This window comes from Loxodonta africana, chromosome 22 (genome assembly GCF_030014295.1).
Source record: "Loxodonta africana isolate mLoxAfr1 chromosome 22, mLoxAfr1.hap2, whole genome shotgun sequence".
Classification (NCBI taxonomy): Eukaryota; Metazoa; Chordata; class Mammalia; order Proboscidea; family Elephantidae; genus Loxodonta; species Loxodonta africana.
The window spans coordinates 10,237,219-10,260,133 of NC_087363.1; the positions used below are offsets into that span (position 1 = coordinate 10,237,219).

General features: G+C 41.2%; 1 protein-coding gene across 3 annotated transcripts in view; it reads right to left on the reverse strand.

The window, feature by feature from the left end:
* The window catches only part of PTPRG (protein tyrosine phosphatase receptor type G), an 822,569-nt gene that overhangs the window by 239,640 nt on the left and 560,014 nt on the right, over positions 1 to 22,915 (reverse strand). For all 3 annotated transcript variants that reach the window (XM_064274291.1, XM_064274292.1, XM_064274290.1), the window contains exon 5: positions 19,017 to 19,112. In XM_064274291.1, the coding sequence (XP_064130361.1) occupies positions 19,017 to 19,112 (96 nt within the window). The remainder of the gene's footprint in view (positions 1 to 19,016; positions 19,113 to 22,915) is intronic.

Consider the following 22,915-nt stretch of genomic DNA (forward strand, 5'->3'; position numbering starts at 1 on the left):
CTGCTTAACCACTGCACCACCAGGGCTCCTCTGGATAACCTTAGCACCAACCAAACTTCAGAAGAGAGCTGCCAGCAAGAGAACTGGTTTGAAAAAGAAGTTTCCCCAAGAAAGAATATTGTTCCTAAGGTATCCAGCCCAAGGATGGAGGATGTCGGCCCCAACTCAGGTTCACACTCCTGAGAAAAAAGGGGTTGTGGGATTTGTAGGACAGTAGGAAACCCTGGTGGCACAGTAGTTAACAGCTCGGCTGCTAGCCAAAAGGTCGGCAGTTCAAATCTACCAGGCGCTCCTTAGAAACTCTATGGGACAGTTCTACTCTGACCTATAGGGTCACTATGAGTTGGAATCAACTCGATGGCAACGGGTTTGGTTAGGAAGCAGCATGGGTCACTGGGTGGTGCAAATTGTTTGCACTCGACTACTAACCTAAAAGTTGAGGTTCAAACCCAAGCAGCTGTGCTGCAGGAGAAAGGCTGGGTGATCTGCTTCCATGAAGACAACAGCCAAGAAAATCCTAAGAGCAGTTCTACTCTGTAACACATGGGGTGGCCACGAGGTGGAATTGACTCAACAGCAATAGGTTTTTTTTTTTTTTTCAGGTAGCAGCGTAATATTGAGGATGAGAAAAGAAGTGCCTCCAGAGTAAGAACGACATGGGTGCAAATTCCACCACGTTCTAGTTGTGCGGGCTTAGAAACCCCTGCGTGTCTCTGTTCCTCAGTTCCCTTGTTTGTCAAGAGGGGACAGTAGTTCCCCTACTACTTTCAGGAATCAAAGGAGATGTCGGATGGACGTGACCTGGCACGCAGGAAATAAAATTCTCCTCCTTAACACGGACAACAACAGGCTTAGCAGGTGAAAGGCACGTGCCCTCCCTCCCCCCCATTCCCTCCTGACTCACCAAAAGTGGGCATTTGTACCAACACTCATTCATTCCTAAGCACTGGGGAAGAAGCTCTCTCCTCCTCTAACCCCCCACTCCCTCCACCGGCCCCTCCCCAGAGCAGGGAGCTCTGCCTTCCCCTGGGCCACTCTAACGAAAGGCTGGCTTCCCAGTTCCCTGGCCACGCCCAAGCCAGAGGGGACAGGCTTGCTTCCAGCTTCCAGCATTAAGCAGACCCAGGGAGTTAAGACAAGACTGTGGTCCTAGCTTGACCCTTGGCCCTGGGCCAATAAGCCAGGGTAGCCTCACTTGGCCTGCTCATCGTCTCCAAGGAGGGAAGCCTGAAATGTGAGTCAGCCTCCGGTCTCAGTCACGTGTTCCAATCGCCTTATAACTAACAAATCTCACACTTGACTGACTCTCTTCTGGCTTGGCTTGTCACCTAAGAGGTGGGGCCAACAATTAGGCTATGAGGGAGCCCTGGTAGGGGACTGGTTAAGAGCTCGAATGCTAACCAAATGGTCCGCAGCTTGAATCTACCAGAGGCTCCTTAGAAACCCTATGGGGCAGTACTACTCTGTCCTATACGGTCACTATAAGTCAGAATCGACTGGACGGCAACGGGTTCACACCTATGAGATAATAAACCAAGATGGGGTTGGCAACAGACAATTGAACTTCCTACCACCAGGCTTTCCGCAAACGTTCACTGCAAAATAAGGACAGGCTTGAGTTGGACTGGTAGCGGGAGGGCCCATCAGGGTCTAAGGAGCTGAGAAGAGGCTCTCTCAAGAAAACCATAGAGTAAGGCCGAAATTAATCATCAGCTCACTAAGCAGAGAGCTGGCAGGGGTTGCGGTGGAGGACAGTGCGGGAACCCAAGGGAGCTCTCATGCGCAGCGCCACTGGCTAAGCTAGTTGTTCAAAACCTGGGCTGCACTTCACTTTTTAATTTTTTTATACTGTATTTTGTTGTTGTTGAGAATATACCCAGCAGAACATGCACCAATTCAACCATTTCTACATGTGCAAATTCAGTGACACTGATTCCATTCAAGTTCTGCACTTTAGAATTACCCGAGAAGCTGTCAAAAAGAGAGAGGCTCAGGTGACCTCCAGGGCCAGTTCTATCTGAATCTGGAGGTAGTGGGGGTGAATCCATTGTGCCGTCACGGTAAAGAATCATCGATCCATATCCTCGCAGCCCACCGGGTTTGGAGAAGAAAATAAACTATCCTAGACAACCCGCCGCAACCCCTGTTCAGGTGCGAATGCGTTTCCAATCTCACGATAGTGCCTTCCTTCCTGGCTGGAAGGTTATCACTCTTTCTCCTGTAACTAATTTTTATCCCTGCACAGATGATAATACACGCTACTGCTTAGAATGAGAGCTAAGATTTATTGAGCACTTGCTATGTACCAGGTACTACTCCTGTCCTAGTGAGTACAAACCTCATAACTACCTGAGGTAGTTCTATTATTACGGGCCCCATTTACCAGATGGGAAAACTGAGGAAGGTTAAAGTGAACTTGACTTAATTTCATTACTACTAATGGGCAGAACTGGTATTTAATCAAACAATCTGAATCTAGGATTGAGAGTCTGTTATCTTCATCTAGATGACTCTCAAGGAATCTCTCGTTTTTCATTTAACATCTACCTCTGGGATAGGCATTGAGAATATTAAACAGAATAAGCCAAGGTCCTTGTTTTAAGGAGCTTACAGGTATGTGTGTGTGTGTGAGTGTGAGTGTGAGAGCATGTATGTGTGTCGGGGAGGGGGGTTTAAGCTCCATGATGACAGGAACCATGTTTTATTCTATTTTCTGAACGCACTGCTGGTGCTGAGCACTCTCCCTGGGAAACCACAGTGACTCCACAACTTTCCAAAGAAAGAAGGCAAGAGAAGGGACACGGAGGGGAGGGATAGGATGACGTCATTCCTTTACACAGGAGGAACACAGAGTCAAAACTGCCAAAATGCTGCAAAGAACATACTTCTCGCTCACAAGCCCCACATTCTGCCCCCATCAAGCATTGAGACTAATAAAATGAATCCCCCCAAAACAGACACTAATTCACACACCCTAGTTTTTTTTTTTTTGTTTAGTCTTTAAACAAGATCCCTGGGTGGTGCGGAAGGTATATGTTCGACTACTAACCTGAAGCCTGGCAGTTTGAACCCATTCAGTGGCACCATGTAAGAAAGGCCCGCTGATCTGCTTCCATAAATACTACAGCCAAGACGCAGCGGTTCCACTCTGTAGCACACTGAGTTGCCATGAGTCAGGAGTGACTCAGTGGCAATGTGTTTGAGTTTTTTTTTTTCAAGCCTTTAAGTAGACATCAGTAAGGGAATCTCATCAAGAGGGCACACTCCTAGCACATATAAGTCACACAAAGTCTGCCTGGTTTGCAACGATGACACTGGAGAGAAACTCACTAGAGGGTATGAAGCAGTTCCTTGGGGGCTGGGGGCAAAGAGACTGGACGCTTCAATTCCAAACAGCATCAGGGGCCACGTCAGTGTGTCCTTGTCTCTCTCCTGGCCAGCCAAATGTGTGAACTAAATATTATTTCACCACCTATTTTTAAGGTGTTAGAACTACTGTATTTTTACACAAATACTACCAGGTATTTTCATAACAATGTTATGCTAACTTTATTTTTACATGTGAAAACAATCAGCACAGTGCCTTACAAAAATACCTGGGAGAGGGAGCAGTTGGCAAAAAAACATATAACATGCGTGTTATTTGCATAAAAGTATGATAATTACTTTGGCTCCCTTTAAAGTAGTAAGAGAGACAAGTAGATACTCCTTGAGGAAATCTGAAATTGGTTACCTCCTCCTGAATTCCTGAGTTACAGCTCCTCCAATAACAACCTCCTAAGACCCCAGAACCTTGTCTCCCAGCCAAGGCAATCAGAGAACTGAAGCATCCTCCGCTGGGATGGAAGTCGGCTTGAAGGAGGCATAGATCCGACACACTGAAAGCAACATGTTTATTTAAATGTGTATATTCTGGGCCAGGCGTCAGGAAGTGGGGAAGTTATTGTTCAAAGTATTTTGGCATTTCAATCCTAGTCATTACTAATTAGGAGCCCTGGTGGAGCAATGGTTAAGCGCTGAGCTGCTAATCAAAGGTTGGCGGTTCCATCCCACCAGCGGCTCTACAGGGAGAAAAGACCTGGTGACCCGCTCCTGTAAAGATTACAGCCTAGAAAACCCTATGGGGCAGTTCTGCTCTGAGTGGGAATGAACTTGACGGCAACCAACATTACTAACTACCATCATCATTGAAACTATTATTAACAGTTTTGTAATGTGATTTTAAGTCTTCTTTACAGTAATTTTTTTTATTAAAGTTAATATTTTACTGTGTTTTTGGTGAAAGCTGATGCAGCAAATTAGGTTCCAGTTTAAAAATTACTACACAAATTGTTCAGTGACATTGATTACACTTTCCACAGCGGGTCAACATTCTCATTAATTCTGTTCTCAATGTTTTGTTTTCAGTAATCTGGTTTCCCTTCCCCCTTACCTTCTCATCTCTGCTTCAGAGTAATTGCTGACCATTTGGTCTCACAAAGATGATTTCTTAAAGGTGCACAGTACTTGTGGGTAATACTCTTTATTTTATGAGCTACTCTGTTATTTAGCTAAAAGATGACCTCGGGGGGTAGTTTCAGTTCAAAGTTTAAGTAGTATCTCAGGGCGACAGTCTCAGGAAGTTCTCTAGTCTCAACCAATCAAGTAAGTCTGGACTTTTTAAGAATCTGAGTTCTGTTCCACATTTTTCTCCCATTCTATCAGGATCCATAACTGTGGTCCTAATCAGAATGGTCGTTAGTGGTAGCCAGGCACCATCCAGTTCTTCTGATCTCAGGGTAGACGAGGTCGTGGTTTATGTAGACTGTTGGTCCTGTTGATTAGTTTCGTCTCTGAGTCTTTGGTTTCTTTCTCTTTTACTCTAGATGACAAGAGACTAATAGTTGTATCTTTTTATAGTGATTTTATATACAACATCTCACATGAGCTTCATAACAAACCAATCAGATATCAACATTTCTATTTTGTGGACAAAGATCTTAAGACGAAGAGGTGTTACACAGATTTGTCCAAAGGAACTAGCCAGTAAGTGACAAGTAAGAATTTTAGCATAGAACTTATCGCTCTGAAACTCTAACCTTTTCCAAATGTCTTCCTAGACATTGATTTTTTTAATCAAAAGTGACTCTTAGCATCTGGGAAAGATTCTGGAATCAGAGTCTCCTCAGAGGGCTGTTACTTACCAGCATTAAATAAGATATTTATGTAGAGTACTTGGCAGATGGGTAGAGGGCCTCACATGTGATCAGAGTCCATAAATACCACCTATCATTATTATTGTTTATATAAAGAGAATTGGAAACTGAGTCTCCTTCCAGAAGACTTGGAATTTTACCTGCCTGAACTCTTTTTGGTAGAATGAAGACACCTGTCACTTATAAAATATAAAAGAGAGGAACCACAAAGCCTTATGCTAACTGCCACTAAAAAAAAAAAAAAAAGGTTGTTGGGCCACCGAGTCCAGATGTGATGCTAAAAGTAACTTCCTTTCTTGACCAAGTTTAGGAATTGGCTTTATGTTAGTTGCTTGTGTTTCTGAAGCATTTGGCACTAAAACCTATAATTGGCTCAGTTAAAAAAAAAAAAAAAAAGCACTAGTGCCTTGCAGCTACCTTTTGAGAGTGTCTAAAAATAGAAATAATTCACTGAAACCTCATTAGAATGGTGTTCAAGGGTGGCAAGCTACCAGGGAAAACAATGTCTGCAGAACGTGGAGTAAGACCTCAGTAATTCAGATGGAGACGTCCATAGAACTAATTATCAGAAAGTCAGAATTGGGTAATTTTTCAGGGATAAATATTTTTAATTCATTATATGTGATACGAACCAAAAAAATCACACTATCCTGGTACTGTGATTTTAGGAGTACTCTCGCCAAGCCCCATTTATATGAACACGTTAGAGTCCTCTGTAATAACTGAGGGACTGATCCTAAACCAACCGTACATAAAAAAGGCTTGATAACACCAGCTAATACGCACGTAGATTAAGCACTCTCCCCTCTTCCTCTGCAATTTTATCTATACTACTGATGTGCCTAATTAATATTTCCTTAAAATGCAGAAGTAAATCCTAGATTACCTCCACTTTGGACAAACCTAAATTCCAGATCAGCAAAATCTAAATTAGTTCTACTCTATCATTTCATGTACAGCTCCTAGGAATCTGCCAAAAAAAAAAAAAAAAAAAAAATCAACCAATTAATCTACCTACCTACCTATCTATCTAAAACTTAATACATATTCAGAGAATACCAAGGGCTAAGGTAAACAAAATCTGCTATAAAAATGTGCCTAGGTGAGTCAATGTATGTTTCACAGCTTGCTAGAAACTCAAAACAGGATTCAATGCTAATAATTTTCTCAAAAGATGCCTGTGCCGCCATAATAAAGAAATGATGTGAGCTCCAACTTCTGCACCTTTTGCTATATTACATTTAGATGTTTAAGTTAAAAGGTAGGAAGAATAAGATACTTCTGTGATGGAAAGAATCCCAATAGTCTCTGTGTCCTAATCCCTCACAAACCGCGGCGTCGCATCCTTAGAAAATACCACATTTGGAAAAACAGTGGTGTCAAGAACAAGGTCTTATAGAAAAAGGAGGACACTGAGAAAATCATAAAAGGTTTCACATAGATCAGTAAAATGAAATTTCTTCCTACTTCGCTGTTTGTGGTTTTTGTTACAGCTGCCATGGAGTTGGCTCCAACCCATGGCGACCTTATGTACGACAGAACAAAGCACTACGTGTCCAGCACCGTCTTCACAACGGCTGGTGTGTTTGGGTCCATTGTTGTGGTGATTGTGTCATTCCATCTCATTTTCTTCATTTTCGTTGACTATCAAATATGATGTCCTTTTCTAGCGACTGGTCTTTCCTGATGCAAAGTAAGTGAGATGAAGTCTATTACATCGTGTAATCTAAAAGAGCTATGTAAACTGATCTGTTAAAATGTAATCTGTGTAGAGCAGATGACATCTACTTTGTGGGTATGGGACATGGGACGCTCAAGAGACAGGCAGGCATCACTCAGAACAAAACCGAGAAACACAAAGCTGTGAGCTTCAGATGGCTTCAGACGTCATGTATATGGAGATGTTGTGGACAGAGAAACAGTCTGGTGCTTTCAATGTAAACCTAAATTACAAAGTCAAAAGAGAAAAGTGAGCTGCTTCTCATATGGGCAACTCTATATAGCAGTATTGCAGGATGAACAGTTTCAGGGGTTCATAAAAGAGGTTAATGATTCTTGGGGGCAATGCCTTGATGGCCTGATAGTAAAAAGATTTCAAAAGATATAATAACAAGCCTCTGAAATAAACCAGCATCGAAAGCTTTCAAACTCGCCCTGGGACAATACTTCTGTGACCCTATGGGAACAGTGTAAAAGAGTGCTATGACTTGCAAAGGGAGAGTCTCCTACAAGCTTCATGAGGAAGCTGGATTGATCTCCTTGGAGTTTTTCAAAGCCACTCTCACCTTTGGCATTCAAAGGCATTTTGCACCTGCTCTTACCTTTGTTTACTTTTCTTATGTTTAAGAGAATGTTCTACAAATTGATGCTTGTTTCATGAATCACTGCACTATCTGGGAACCAATATTGTGTGGGCTCTCTAATGTAAGGGGCCCAAGGTGAACCTGGGATGCCTAGAAACACGGCAGATTTGGATTTCTTGGCATGTACTTTTTTTTTGCCTCACTAAAATTTATTAGTTATTCCTATGGCCATCAGCCCACAAAATAACCCAAACAGCCTTTGCTGTTCCCATCTGCAGAGATTAAAACAATCTGGTGTCTTCAAATCGTAAAGCCTTGACACTGACATTTTGGGCTGGGTAATTCTTTGCTGGAGTGGGTGGGGGTGTATGTCTTGCGCATTGTAGGGGATTGAGCAGCATCCCTAGCCTCCACCCACTAGATGCCAGAAGCAACCTTGACCTAGTTTTTACAAGTAAAAATGTCTTCAGACATGGCCACATATCCCTTGGGGCAACACAATCATTCTCTCTTAGGCTGAGAACCACTGCCATGAAAAAGTTAATACATGTTCAAATCTTTACCCACTCATGTACACTATTCTTATCTATCCACACCATTTATTCAAGATTCTTTATAGCCTTTTAATGAAAGGAGGAAGCTAAAGAAACAAGTTGTCATCACATCCATAAAGTAATTATAGGCACAGGGCCTAAGAGAATTTAGAATAGCATTAAAGGTTTTCACTATGGGCAAAAAGAACAAAAACACAAGAATACAATTGTTAAGTTACAATAAAACAACTTTTCAGGCACTAGCAAAATTAAAAGAGGCCTCAAAACCCCTAAATACACATGAAAACACTGGGACCAATTATTTCACTTCTTTCTCTACCCTTTGCAGGAAAAAGATAAAAAACAAAAAAACCAACTTTTTGGATTCAGCTCTCCATTAACTGCAAAGACTCTGGAGACACGCTATTGCTATTGAATTATCGGTTCCATCAACTTAGTGGCCTGCGTAATCTTAGGTGACTTACATTGAAAAAATCTCCATGCCTCAGCTGCCACATCTGTACAACAGGGATGGCAATAACCACCTCGTGGGCTCCCAGTGAAGCTTAAATAAGATAGTATGTTGCTGGTGCATTCTCATTAGCATCTTACAGTAAGTCCTCAATAAATCTTAACTGCTGTAACTGGTATCTATATTCCACTGAAAAGCATCTCTTCCAACTGGGATGGGGTGGGGGTGAGGAGAGTTAGGAGCTAATGTGCTTCATGCGTGGAGTTCTCCCAGGGGGTCTAATCAGCTGAGGATCTACTGGATCACACCCCAGGGAGACCAAAGCTGAGAAAAATGAAACAACTGGCTTGGGCATCACAAAACTCAAATTCTTGGCTTGGTAGATTCCAAACCGATATGGGACCATGTCAGTCATGTAACATCTCAGAGAGGCAGGCCCCTCATCTGTCTTTTTAGAGGGGATCACTGTAGAGACCCGAAGATCTTCTCTGAAGTCTATGACAATCAGATTCTACAACTTATATCAGAACTACAGGCAGGCCTCCAGTTACCAACGAGATCGCCTCCTTCCAGTGTCTTTAAAATCTCTAAGTATGATTTGTGGGTATACTTGGAACAGGTGCATACAGTTCTCATTTAGCCTTACTTTAGTGCAAGAAGAGGTTTGAAGCCTTTTCAATGATTTACAAGCTGCCCATGTAGCACGTGAAGGTGATCGCGATGCAGAACTTGTTGCCAGTAGAGATTGGTTCGGAGCCTGGTGGCATAGTGGTTAAGAGCTCGGCTGCTAACCAAAAGGTCGGCAGTTCAAATCTACCAGTCACTCCTTGGAAACCCTGTGGGGCAGTTCTACTCTGTCCTATAACCCAGTGCCGTCGAGTTGATTCCGACTCATAGCGACCCTATAGGACCAAGGAGCACCTGGTGGATTTGAACTGCCGACCCTTGGGTTATTCTGTCCTATAGGGTTGCTATGAGTCGGAATCGACTGGACAGCACCTAACAACAACATGGATTGGCTCAATTGCTTCTCAAAGTGACACCAAATTTACATAACATTAAAGGGCAAGTACGACTTGTCCATAAGCTGGATGTTCATAACCCCAGGACTGCCTGTAAAGGCCAAAACAGTTCTAAAACCATCATTTAGTGATGCACGAAAGCCAAGTTCTTGGTAACTGTCCTTGAAGTGCAATGATTTAATTAAAAAAGATTTTCACATGGTCACATTCAAAGAACTCAAAGTCTCTTAATTATGTAATGCTTCACCAATAATTAAATAGTCCTCTGTTAATGCCCACTAAGAGGAAATTTGAATTACAGGCCATTTGCAGATAGAAGCTGTACTGAAAACACCTGATAGACTATAAATTCAATGTTGTACATCCACAAATCTACTCCAAAATTGCACCTGAACATTAAGAATGACTCTGGCCTTTGCTTAATGGTAAGTCCTATCAAATCAATTAGCTGTTAAAATAGCTTAATTGGAACATATGTATTTTAATTTTTGTGTGTGTATAAAAAAAAAGTCTTCTTAATCAACCCAAAATATTCTAATATTGCATTGCTAGGTAATGTAGTGAAAGAACTGAACTTATGACTGGATAAAACCAAGGATGTGGAAAATATGAGAAGCGGGACAGTCAAACAGCTGTAGCTGGAAAGGAATGAATTAAGAATCATATTAGTTTACTGCAATTATTCTGAAAATCAGTGTAAAAAGGAATTTTTAAACAACCCGCCGCCAGTTCCTGGCACATACTTACATGTTCTTGGAGCCAAACACGGTTGCCTTTTTTGGTGAGTTTTTGATGGGTTAAATTACTAATTTCTTCTTTTTTTCCCTAATGGTGTTACTAGGCCCAGTTTTACACTGCCAGCAGAACAAGTCAAAAAGTAAAAAACAAATAAAACTTAAACCTATTTATAACAATGACAGATTTTATTCTCTCTGCCAAAAACAAAACCAAAACATAAACTCCTTAAAAAACATAGACTCCTTAGAGATGATTAAAAAATAAAAACATCAATTTAGGTCACTATGCATAAAAGGGGGCCATTTATGCTTTAATAGTGGTGTTTCGCTTTGTAGATGAAGGGAAAAAGGAAGAGAAAGGGAGAAGGGAGAGTCCAATTCTAAAATTCACAACTGGGAACGCCATGAACTCTAAGATGAAATATTTATCATTTTGGAATTATATACAAAATATAACTTTTGGATTTTAATCTTGATATTTTATCTGCCTGATCTGATCCTTTCTCTCCTGTCTTCCATTGATGAAATGATGCTCTGCTTAGAGAAAGAATCCAAAGGCTAACCTTTCTCAAAACCTATGGTTCCCCGCCTCCTCTGAGGGCAGGATGCAATTCTGAGGACACCTTTGCAATTTTCATGGAGGATGGCACAGAGAAGCTGCTTGATAAATATTGTAGAATGAACAAATTAGCAAATGACTGCATGAATAATAAAAAAAAATGGATAGAAGGGAAGGAAAACGGACACGTAACGAATATTAAGAGCAAGAAAAAAAGCAAAAAAGTGTATGTAGATGCACTGAAAGACATAGAAAGTAATCCATCAACTATCACAGAGAGCGTCCATGAAGGAAATACGCCAAGAAAGAGCCAGATGCAAGCAGCAAAGGAAAACAGCAAAAGAACTCCAACAACACTCTCCACTCATTATCTACTGAGATAAAACCATTTTGGTGGGGAACCTTATAAAAACATTCTGAGACACAGACACATCCAGACATTCTTGGCACCAAATACCACTTTAAGGCCTCGGAATATACTATTACATAAGATTTTTTAGAACCCTGTGTGTTTCCATCAACAGGCACAGAGATCCATCTCTTTAAAGGCATGGTGGATCCAATGGAGCACCAAGTCAGAGGTTTATCATAATCAGCAGACCATACCTCCATGTTCAATGTTCTTTTTATTTTAGCAGCAAATGCATGACAATTAACAGGCCCACAGCAGGAGTCTTACACTTCTGACACCATCTTTTTCAGGCTAAGCTTACACAGTCACCTAGACATATGCTAGATGACAAAACCCAAATTACCAATGCTGTGATACCGATTGCTGTTTAGTCAGTTCTGACACATAAAGACCCTATAAGACAGAGTAGAACTGCCCCCATAGGGTTTCTAAGGAGCAGCTGGTGGATTCCAACTGCTGACCTTTTGGTTAGCAGCTGAGCTCTTAACCACCGCACCACCAGGACTCCTAGTGGTGTGGGAGGAGTCCCCCAAATTTTCTCTTAATTTAATCCTACTCTATGTATTTACTGAGTACAATTAAAGGCAAGACACTGAGGTGAGGATGAGGGAGAGGTGGGTGGGTGGGATACAAAGAGAAGAAGAACAAGACAAGGACCTAATATTCTAGTATTCTCAGGTCCTACTACTTACAGAGTCTGTTTCTATATTCCTTAGCTGATAGGCTATAAGGCTTCTCTTTCCAGTGCCGTCGAGTCGATTCTGACTCATAGCGACCCTACAGGACAGAGTAGAACTGCCCCATAGTGTTTCCAAGGCTGTAAATCTTTACAAAAGCAGGCTGCCACATCTTCTACCCAAGGAGCCACTGGTGGGTTCTAATCAATGACCTTTTGGTTAGCAGCTGAGCGCTTAACCACTGCATCACCAGGGCTCTTCTCTATCATCACTATAGAGCACAAATAAGTTTCCACTGAATTCACTTAAGAATTTGCACAATCAAGCCACAGAAACGCAATGATGAGGAGGCCAAGACTCCCAGTTCTCAATGAGTGCACAGTGTAAAGACAGGAGGAAGTGAAACAACAGATTTATCCAAGACAGAATGCTAAGAGTGACAGGGGTTAAAGGAAGGACAAATCACATCTACCTTTGCTGTGAGCGGAGGGAAGGTGAAAAGCAGGGAAGTGGCGAAAGAGGCTTCCCAGCCAGCCTTGGATGGATGAGTCATCAAGAACTCCTTCTGCCTTCTCAATGTCTATAAATAATCCCAGGTGCTGCCATTTCATTTAATTACTAAGCCTCTCCAGATGGAGAAAAATAATTAAGCAGTCTGTAGCACCGACATGATATAAAGAATGGGTTAGCAACTTGCAAAACATTTGAGCTTTGAAGTTTCCCTTTCAGCCGTGAAATAAGGGCAGAATTGAAAAGGGGCAAATGACTAAACTATAGACCTTAAAAAAAAAAAAAAAAAGGTTCTGGGAAGAAATTTAAATAGATATAAATAATACTGGTACAAAGAGGCTCAACTCCCTGAGTTGAGGGTGTACTGCCAACATGTAAATGAAGAAGTGTCAACAGAGTGTTGAAGGTAGGCTGTCAAAAAAATACTTTAAGACAATCTATAAATAAATCAGGATGCAATGTATTTATTTCTTAAATGGACAAGAAATGTGTCTATTGACTGGGCCTAAGGATACAGACATGATAAAAAATTTTACGTATTTGTGTCTGATGCAGATTCAGAAGTGACTGAACCAAAAAGGGTGTTACAAAGAAGACAGAAAAAATATCATGTGAGAAAAGTTTCTAAATGTAGAGATTTAAAGAATCATGCCTCTACCGTTCCAAAGGTCAACAGAATCAATGAAATATGAATAAAATATAAGGCAGTCAAATGACGATGGCATCTGGGTACTGAAAGGAATGGGATATTTACCCTCCAAAATCGTAAATTTTGTAAAAGACAATTATGTTCTTGATGAAAAAAGCATAATAATCAAACCCAAGGTTTGGGGAGACCAAGCTTCCATGAGCATCAGATTGAAAGCCACTAAGGTCTTTGCATGGTTAGAAAGTATAACAATTTTGGTAAGAAAATGGTAGAAAGTGATAAATGAGGAGTAAAAAAAAAAAAAAAAAAATTTTTTTTTTAGTGAAGAAACAGACTTGAAGCAAGAGAGAAACAAAATCAGAACCCAATTCAGAGGGTGATGATAAGAGATTCTTGGACTAAGCAATGTAGGTCTAAGGTAAGGCCATTCTGAGTACTGGGTACCCTCTACCTCTACTTTATAAACTTAAATTGGAGCAAGCTGAATCTTTTTGTAAATTGTTTTATAAGCAAAGTATCCTCCCACAAATTCCCTCATCATTCTACTGTCATTTCAGCTTTCATGTAAACCTGGGTGTTCACATTTATTGTTTAAACAGATTACCAACGTAGGCTGTTATCAGAATAACAGAATATTTAAAAAGAGCATTTTAATGACTTTTTATATTTTGAATTTTCACAGGAATTCAAATCAGACTAACAGTAAAGAATAACAGAGGTTCTACTTTAACAAACAAAAAAATAATTATTTTAATTTTTTCCTCCACATAAGTATTTTGTCTATTCTCCTTAGTGGTTTAACAACAAATTCCGGCATGCCTTGCCAAGTTCTTATTTTAAATTTATTAAAATCAAAAACCTTTAAAATCAAACTTCCCTCTGGCCTTTCCCCTATACTTTCTAGAGGGCTGCCAGTCTATACAGGATTTGTGTGAACTAGAAAAGGTACCCTTTCCTCTAGACAGAGCCCTGGTGGCATAGTGGTTAAGAGCTTGATGGGTAACCAAAAAGGTCTGCAGTTCAAATCCACCAGCCACTTTTTGGAAACCCCATGGGGCAGTTCTACTCTGTCCTATAGGATTGCTATGAGTTGGAATCAACTTGATGGCAACAGGTTTGGTTTTTTTATGTTTTTTTTTTTTCCTCTAGACACATGACTACCATGTGTTGGAAGTTGTAATAAATATTTCATCCTCCAATGGCTATGAAGTGAATGCACCTTCTAGAGTTGTGTGGAACAAATGCACACAACCACATGTGACGTGTCTGAGCACTGTCTTCCATACATGGAGGTGGTCCTTCCTTCCTTCGTCGGTGCTGACACAGGAGAGACTTGGCTCACCACCTTTCAGCTTTGGAACTGTCACAGACGTTAACGCAATCACTCACCAGAAAAGACCCTCAACTCTGCCTGGATCCAAAAGATGTCAGCTGCCACTCAAAGTTACTGAGGACCAGGACAGGGATCATAGTCTCAAGATCACACTGACATGAATGTATGAGGAAGACTGGTTGGATACTGTGGTGGAATGGGAATGCATGTCTCCACTAAAGTAGACAGCCAATCACTTGCTTGTATCTTGATTAATGCCAGGGGTACCCTCCCCTGAGCCATATTATCTGGACTTTTTGTGTGAAACCTTCCCTATTTAACCTCAGAAAAGAACTATGAACACAGCGTGGGTTCAACAAATCATCCCGTGAGCCACAGTCGGGCCATCTGCAGGCAACCGCTAGTTTAGGCCAACATGTGGTTCCTTGTCCATCATGTGCCCTGTGTCTGTGTCTGTTTCAGAAACACCATGAACTTCATCATATCTAACTGCGGAAGGCAGCAAGAGTGCCAAAATTACTCAGGATAAGAGGAACATGGTGAAGAAAGAAACAGAAGCTAAGGTAATGAGAAACTAAGAGCATAAGACCATTATTAGCCGTACGGAGTACAACACCATCAACATCTGCTCAGAACTTAGCCTTGCCTTCACATGCACACATGAGTCATACATGTCAGGTCACTCTGGATAATGTGAACTGATGACCACTGTGATTGTTAAGGCTGTGTCAGCTTGGCTGGGCCGTGATTCCAGTGGTTTGGCAGTCGTATGATGATGTCATCAGTTCCACGATGAGATTTGTTAATATGGTGATAACTTCCATGACGAGATTTGATATAATGTGATCACCTCCATGATGGGATCTGCTGTGAGTAGCCAATCAGTTGAAAGGGAGTTTCCTTGGGGGTGCAGCCTGTATCAAATATAATTGGACTTTCTGGCAAAACTTTCAATCTTTTGCTCGCTCTGGATCCTGCGGCTGGCTCCTGTTCATCTTACCTCCAGCTTTTGAGACTTGAGCTAGCAGCCCACCTACTATCTGACCTGTCAATCTTGGGTTTGCCAGACCCTGCAGCGCATGAATCAGGAGAGGCCTCTATCCTGCCCCATGGACTTGGGACATTCCAGCCTCTACAACCAAGTGAGCCATTTCCTTGATATAAATCTCTCTCTATGTATATTTATAGGCTTTACTGGTTTTGCTTCTCTAGAGAGCCCAGCCTAAGATAAGCACCAAGTCAGAGCCAGCATCTTTACAAGGGAAGGAGTTTCTCTGCTTGGCCTTCTCTAGCCATCATCAGATGGGATTGTGACAATGGGGCCCCAGGGGCAGGAGCCGATTATGTTTATTATTTTTATGTAGCACCTAATACCGTTCCTGACACAGAATCAGTACTGAAGAGATGATAAATAGTTCTTGAATACCAAATGTGAAATGTCAAGTTTGAGTTTGGAAATTTACTATGTACTATGATTCCTCTGAGTATTCTGAGGACAATTTCCAAACTCCCAAACTTAACATTCTTACAAAACATTCAAAATACAAAAATATCAAAATATGGGCTCTAACACACTGCCAAATTAAAGTAACAATAATACCACCACCTACTCCGTGTACAATATAGTGTGCACCCACATGTATAAACGTATAGTCTGAATTTATAAGGAAGACAAAGGAAGCAGCGCAACACAGCTGTGACCCAAATAAAATTCTGTTCTATTTTATATTATCTGCCCTCTGTTTTGGTCTACAGGACAGCAAGCCAAAATTTAGAGAAAGGCTTAACGGATAAAAATACATGTTAAATTTCTTTGTATGCAAACTAGTAGTTTTGTCCTAGAAATACTTGGAAAAGTCAAAACCTAGATTTCACACTGAGGCATTTTGTTGGTTTGCATGCCAACGTGTCTTGCTTGCCTGTGACTCTAATTGGTCTTACATTTAATAAGAATTTACAGAACTGGAAAAATAAAATGCATTTGGGTAGAGCGTGCTGTGAACTAGTCCTTCCAGTACACATAAACCCATTTTTAGAGTTTATTTTCCTCTAAGAATGGTGACCTATAAAGTAGGACTCAGTTGAGGTGGGGATGGGTGGGCATGACAGAGGAGGTGGAAAGGGCAGATTGAGGGCAGGGCTATAGGGGCCACTTTCAGCTTCGTAAAAAGCAGCACACTAAGAGAACAATGACAGAAAACAAGGGATTAACCAGGTAAGAAGGAGTTTCGAAGAGTGGTGTAATTGCAAACAGATCAGAGTTCAGGACCAGAAGGGGTCCAGAGAGAACCTAAGCCATGTGCCAACAGGACATTGCCCCGAGCAGTCTTTTGCTTATGAAAAGAACATGCCTACAGCATAGGGTCTCCACTCCACAGAAACAAACGTGGTTGGATACGGAAGTGTCTACTGTGTACTGGGAGCCGCTGCTGTTAGCTGCCATCAAGTTGGCTGGACTCATGGAGACCCCGTGTACAAAAGAACAAAATGCTGCCTCGTCCTGTGCCAACTTCATGATGGGTTGTGGATCTGACTCTCGTGATCCACAGGGTTTTCACTGGCTAATTTTGGGAAGCAGATTGCCAGGCCTTTCTCCCTAGTCTGCCTTAGTCTGTAAGCTCCACTGAAACTTGTTCAGCATCATAGCCACTGATAGGCTGTGCCTGAGGTGCACTAGCTGGGAACTGCATCCAGGTCTCTGGCATGAAAGGCAAAATTCTACCACTGAACTACTTATGTCTCCCATCAGCAACCACACTAAACCAAAAAAACTAGGGACTTTCATTTAACTCCTACGACAATCTTGATGATGTGGAAACTGATAAGGTCACGTTTCACAGATAAGGACACTGAGATTGGAAAGTTTAAATAACCAGATCACCACTATGCAGCTGTTAAAAAGAAGAGCAAATCTTTTGAGCTCCAGCCCATGAGGCGTTAAAGCTCTGCGCTGCAGCGAGGTTTCCCGAAAGGAATCAGGGAGGACAGACGTGTGGGAGAATGAGATCGGTCCACCGCGTAGTATGAGCCGACGGCTTCCAAAACGTTTGACTGGGAGCCACAGTAAGTGGTACGCTTTATATCACATCTAGTATGTATTTCTTTGTATAAACAACTGAAAAGTTGTACGAAATACCTTTGCTGTGTGTGATGCACTGTGATCATTTCTAGTTTTCTATTCATTTTTTATTCATATTATTCTAGCTCATTATTTAAAAAAAATGCTGATCAGGACTCAATGAGATGATTTCATGGCTTACTAACTGGTGGTGATCACAGCTGGAAAACCAAAACCAGTGCCACAGCCAATGCTGATGACCAGAACCCTTGCTGTTTCTCAACACTGGATAGAATATTAAAAACCAAAAAACCCTAACCCGCGGCCATTGAGTAGATTCCGACTCATAGCTACCCTATAGGACAGAGTAGAACTGCCCTACAGGGTTTCTAAGGCTGTAAACCTTTAAGGCAGCAGATCGCCAGGTCTTCTGTTGAGTGGCTGGTGGCTTTAAACCCCTGCCCCTTAGGTTAGCAGCCAAGCGCTTTAACCACTGTACCACCAGGGCTTATCAAATTTTCATGTATAATCTCCCATTTGAACCTATATCCAAGAACAGAGAAGGGAGAAGGAGGAAGGCAGTCAAGAGGGAGGGAAAGCCACTGGAGATCATTGTGACTCCTGTGTCACCCATTAAGAGGGCACTGAAATGAGCATACTCCAAACAAGAGAGGCTCCATCTCAGGAACAAAGAAGCGTTTCAGAAAAGGCAGGTGTTAAACACCTATGCTGGAAAAGGCTCTGATGTCTTCAATTTTCTGACATGATTCACGGTAAAAGGAACACCTGGATGTAGTCTTTAGGCAAATTTTAAGACTGAAAGACAAGTCACAGACCTATTGCTCAGGTAAATTTCCATTCAAAAAAGCTCTACGTCTCTACACTACCTGGTCCAGGCACTCACTCTCTACTTTAACTTGATTTGACCTGTTAAATAGCCTGGCCCACATTATCTACGGAGGGATACAGGGATTGGCTTCTGTGTGCAGGATCAACACGGGCTATAGGCATTCACTGCCACGAGCACATGAAGAAAGACAAAGAAAGGATGGGATTCATAAATGACTTGGAAAAGGTCTCAATAAAAACTTCAGTTACCATGGGGATATCCGGGAGGGAAAGAAAAGGGTCTCTTTAGAGAAGTCACTGATACTGTTTATTAATCTACTTGTAAGTAATGTCAAATTTTAATGTTGCTCCAAAGAAAACTACCGTTTTATATATATTTTTTATCAGCCTCTTAATATGCTCAAGGAACCTGTTCAAAACGCTTCAGCCACGAAAGAACTTAGATGATAAATGTGTTCTTCAATCTGTGCACCAGTCAAGTAGCAATAAAATCAGAATAATTCATGCAAAAATTTTCATTATGTTTCTAAACATACTTATTTACATTTTAAATCACACATTAGACAATATGAAATATCTTTCATTTAGACAGGTGTGAACAAGAAAACAGATGCATTCATTAAACATGGAACATATCAGTGAATTAAAAAAAAAAAAATACTCCAAAGAACTCTCTGGTTGAAGTACTTTAGCCATTGTTAACTTACTTGAAAAAATATGGCCATGGCTCCAATTATTCTGTTTTCAGAAATTGCGGTTTGAAAGCTGTCAAAGTCGTCTGGATTGTAAAAGAAAATCTGCATCTGTAAAAGAAATAATTGAAAAAACGTGTTAGGAAAATTTTCAAATGAACGCCAAAGTACAATACAGTGAACCCAGGTTCCCCACTTATTAAGATTTTGCTAACTTTATTCACCTATCCAGATTTTTCTCTGCTGAAATATTTTAGAGCAAGCCCCAGATACCACGTCATCTTGCCCCTACGTACTTCAGGATATATCACAACAATAGACGTCTCACATAGACAAAGTGCCTTTGTGTGACCAAAACTAAATAACACTGATGCCTTCTGATTACCTGACACCCATATCATGGGGAAATTCCCTTATTAAGAAGCTAACTTTTAACAGAATTAAACACCTTTAAGGAGAAAGTTAACTCTGTGAGATTTGGTCCACACTTCAAAATTAAACAAGCTTAAACGGGAACATCTTTATAAACAACTCCTGTATTAATGATGAGAATCTGAAGAGGTCCCTCAGTAGCTTTCAGAAAGAGCCCAAATGGTGTATTTCCATCCATTCACAAAGAAATATAATTGTAAAGACAATAATAACGCTTTACATTTCACAGTTCACCTCAAGCTGTCTCATACATTATTTCACTTCATCCTCTAACAGCCCCTGTGAAGATAGGGCAGATATTACTATGCTCAGTTATAGACGAGAAGATGGCATTTCAGGAAGTCTATGTTAACTCGCCTAGGACTGAATATCAGAGGCAAGTCTGAATTCCAGGCCTCTAGTCCCCACCTTGGAGCTCTGGTGGCGCAGTGGTTAAGGGCTATGGCTTCTAACCAAAAGGTCAGCAAATCTAATCTACCAGCTGCTCCTTGGAAACCGTATGGGGCTGTTCTACTCTTACCTATAGGGTCGCTATGAGTTGGAATCGACTCAACAGCAATGGGTTTGTTTTGTTTTTTGGTTTTAGTCCAAACCTTAAACACCCCTTCTTGTATTTAGCTAGAGTTTCTTACTCAAAAAGCACAAATCAGGTAAATTAACATCACCATACAATTTTAATGCTTGAACCAAACCCAAAAAAACAAACCTGACGCTGTCGAGTCAATTCTGGCCCATAGTGACCCTAAAGGACAGAGCAGAACTGCCCCATAGGGTTTCCAAGGAGTGGCTGGTGGATTCAAACTGCTGACCTTCCAATTAGCAGCTGAGCTCTTAACTGCCACGCCACCAGAGCTCCAACGCTTAACACTTCTTGATATTTAAAACAATTCAGAGAACAAAAACAGACCACAGAGTATAACTGAGAGATTTATATACGGGATGGAAATAACAGATCTGGGTTCTTCATCTACTTGTCTGTGAGACCTCAGGCAAGCTCTTTTTTGAGCCTCAGTTACCCCATGTGTAAAATGGGTGTGGGGATCAAGCAAGCCAGTGCAGGGTACAGCATATAGTACCACGCCCAGAACTCAGTCAGTACTGAACAGATTTTCATCATCATCATCATCGTCATATTTTGAGGTTAACATTTGGCAGTCATCTTAAAATTTCTAGCTTCCAATATGATTCTACTGAATCTTCTAGAATGACCCTCCTTCTTACAGAAAATCAAATCTCCAGCATTATTACCTCTCCTCTATGACCTCTTTTCCCACTTTTCCAAAGCACAGGATGCTCTTTTCTGTAATAGAAATAACAACCACACCCAAGACCGAGTTTGGAGATTGCACACTGAACAGTAAAATTCCCAGCAGGCAAAGCTAAGTCAGAGTTATTGGCTGAAATACAGGTGGAAGATAAAAAGAGCCCTGCTGACTTATTTAACTAACAAGGTAAACATACAGTAAGCAGGTCTTTTCTGAAGGGCGAAATCAAGTAGTCCAAATCAGGACACTTTCTAGGAAGAAAAGTCAGGACCCTGAGGGGTTAGGATGGGTAGATTCTTTTGGAAGATTTTCTTTCTTAAAAAGAATTCTTTTTCCTGGATGGTGAGTTCCCACTGATTCGGGCAGTTTCTTACAAATGTGTTTCCTTCAGGTTTTGACAGCTTTAGACATCATGAATTTACGGAGAAAAAACCCCATTCAATGAGGTTCAGATTAAAACAGTTTAATACTGAGTGAATTGCTTTGGGTACCACGCTACAAACCCAAGAAAGAAACTCCACACAAGTATATTCAGAAAATTACACTTCACTTTCCTTTTAAAACTCGGGCCCTCAGATTAAGTAGGTTCACAGCAGGCTTTCATATACTTCAGCCCCTGAGCAGCAGCTGTATTGTTTAACGTATCAACTGAATAGTCTGTGATACAAAATACTTTAAGACCTCTTCAAGGGCATTTTCATTTACAACTGCGCAAGGAAATGCATTTTTAAGGAAACGTCCCTGAGTCACAGCTCCACCCATCTGGATAATAAGTCATGTCATTAAGAGAACAGTAGCACAGGTCTGAATTATCAATTTTCCCTGCTATTTCTTCCAAGTTGCACGGTACTGAATTATGTTAACTTTGAAGGTATCTTAAATACACAGCAAATAAGGGGATGGGGTTTTGATGGGTGAACTTGACTTTCTAATTTTTTTTTTTGATTGCTGAGACAAATTTGGGCAGAGACTAGAAACCTACTTTCTGAAAATGTCTTTGGCTGGTGTTTGGGTGGCTACTGGCTACCAAATATCTTGAGTATCTCAATTCTCCAAAGAGTCCTCCCTTCGGCACTCTGAAGTATGTTATTTCTAAAAGCGTGACTCTAAATGATATCTGGAGTCCCTGGGTAGCTCAAATGGTTAAGTGCTTGGCTACTAACTGAAAGGCTGGTGGTTCGAATCCACCCAGACACACCTCAGAGGAAAGGCCTGATGATCTACTCGTGAAATACCAGCCACTGAAAACCCTACGGAGCACAGTTCTACTCTATGTGTGGCTGCCAGGGGTTGGAATTAACTTGAAGGCAACTATTTTGTTAACTGATACTTACTACATAGTAATCCCTCTCTTGGAGACTCATGGTACACAAAAACCAAAGAAAGGCTCTGGACAATCTGGCCACTAAGAGATCTCTTAAATGTTCTATGTTTCCTCTACCCAGTTTCACCAACTATTTATATTTTACCCCATTTGTACGCATGTTCTCTCTCTGTCTGTACACACACGCACACACTTCCCCTGAATTATTTGGAAGTATACGGGAGACAATAGTCCCCTTTGCCACTAAATACTTCAGTATGTAATTTCTAATTACATTTCTCTTACATCATCACAGCACAATGATTAAAATCAGCAGATTTCACACTAATACAATATAACTATTACCTAATCCACAGTCCATTTTCAAATTTTGGCAAATGCCCAAATAAAGTCCATTATGGGTAAATTTTTGGTGCTCTGTCCAGGATTCAACCTCGACTCAAACTTCGCATTTAGCTGTCACACCTACTTGTACTGTCCTCCTCCCACCCCCATCCAGCCTTCCATCTGGAGCAGATTCTCAGCCTTTGTCTTTCTTTACTTTGGCCATTTGAAGTGAACAGACTCGTAAGTTCTTAGAACTGGGGTCTGTCTCCTGTTTTCTCATGATGAGATTCAGGTGATGCACTTTGGGCAGGATCACCACAGTAGTGCAATTGTGTCTTCTCAGGGCTCGAGGGCACTGGGTTTTTGGGTCAGGGCATCATATCAGGAAGCACATGACAGGTGTTTATCTTGATCACTTGACTAAGGTAATGTCTGGCAGGCTTCTCTACTGCAAAGTTAGCAATTTTCCTTCTGAAATTAGGAAGTATTTTGAGGGGAGACGCTTTGAAATTACATGAATATCCTGTTTCTCCTTCAACTTTCAAACATGAGTTTTAGAATCCACT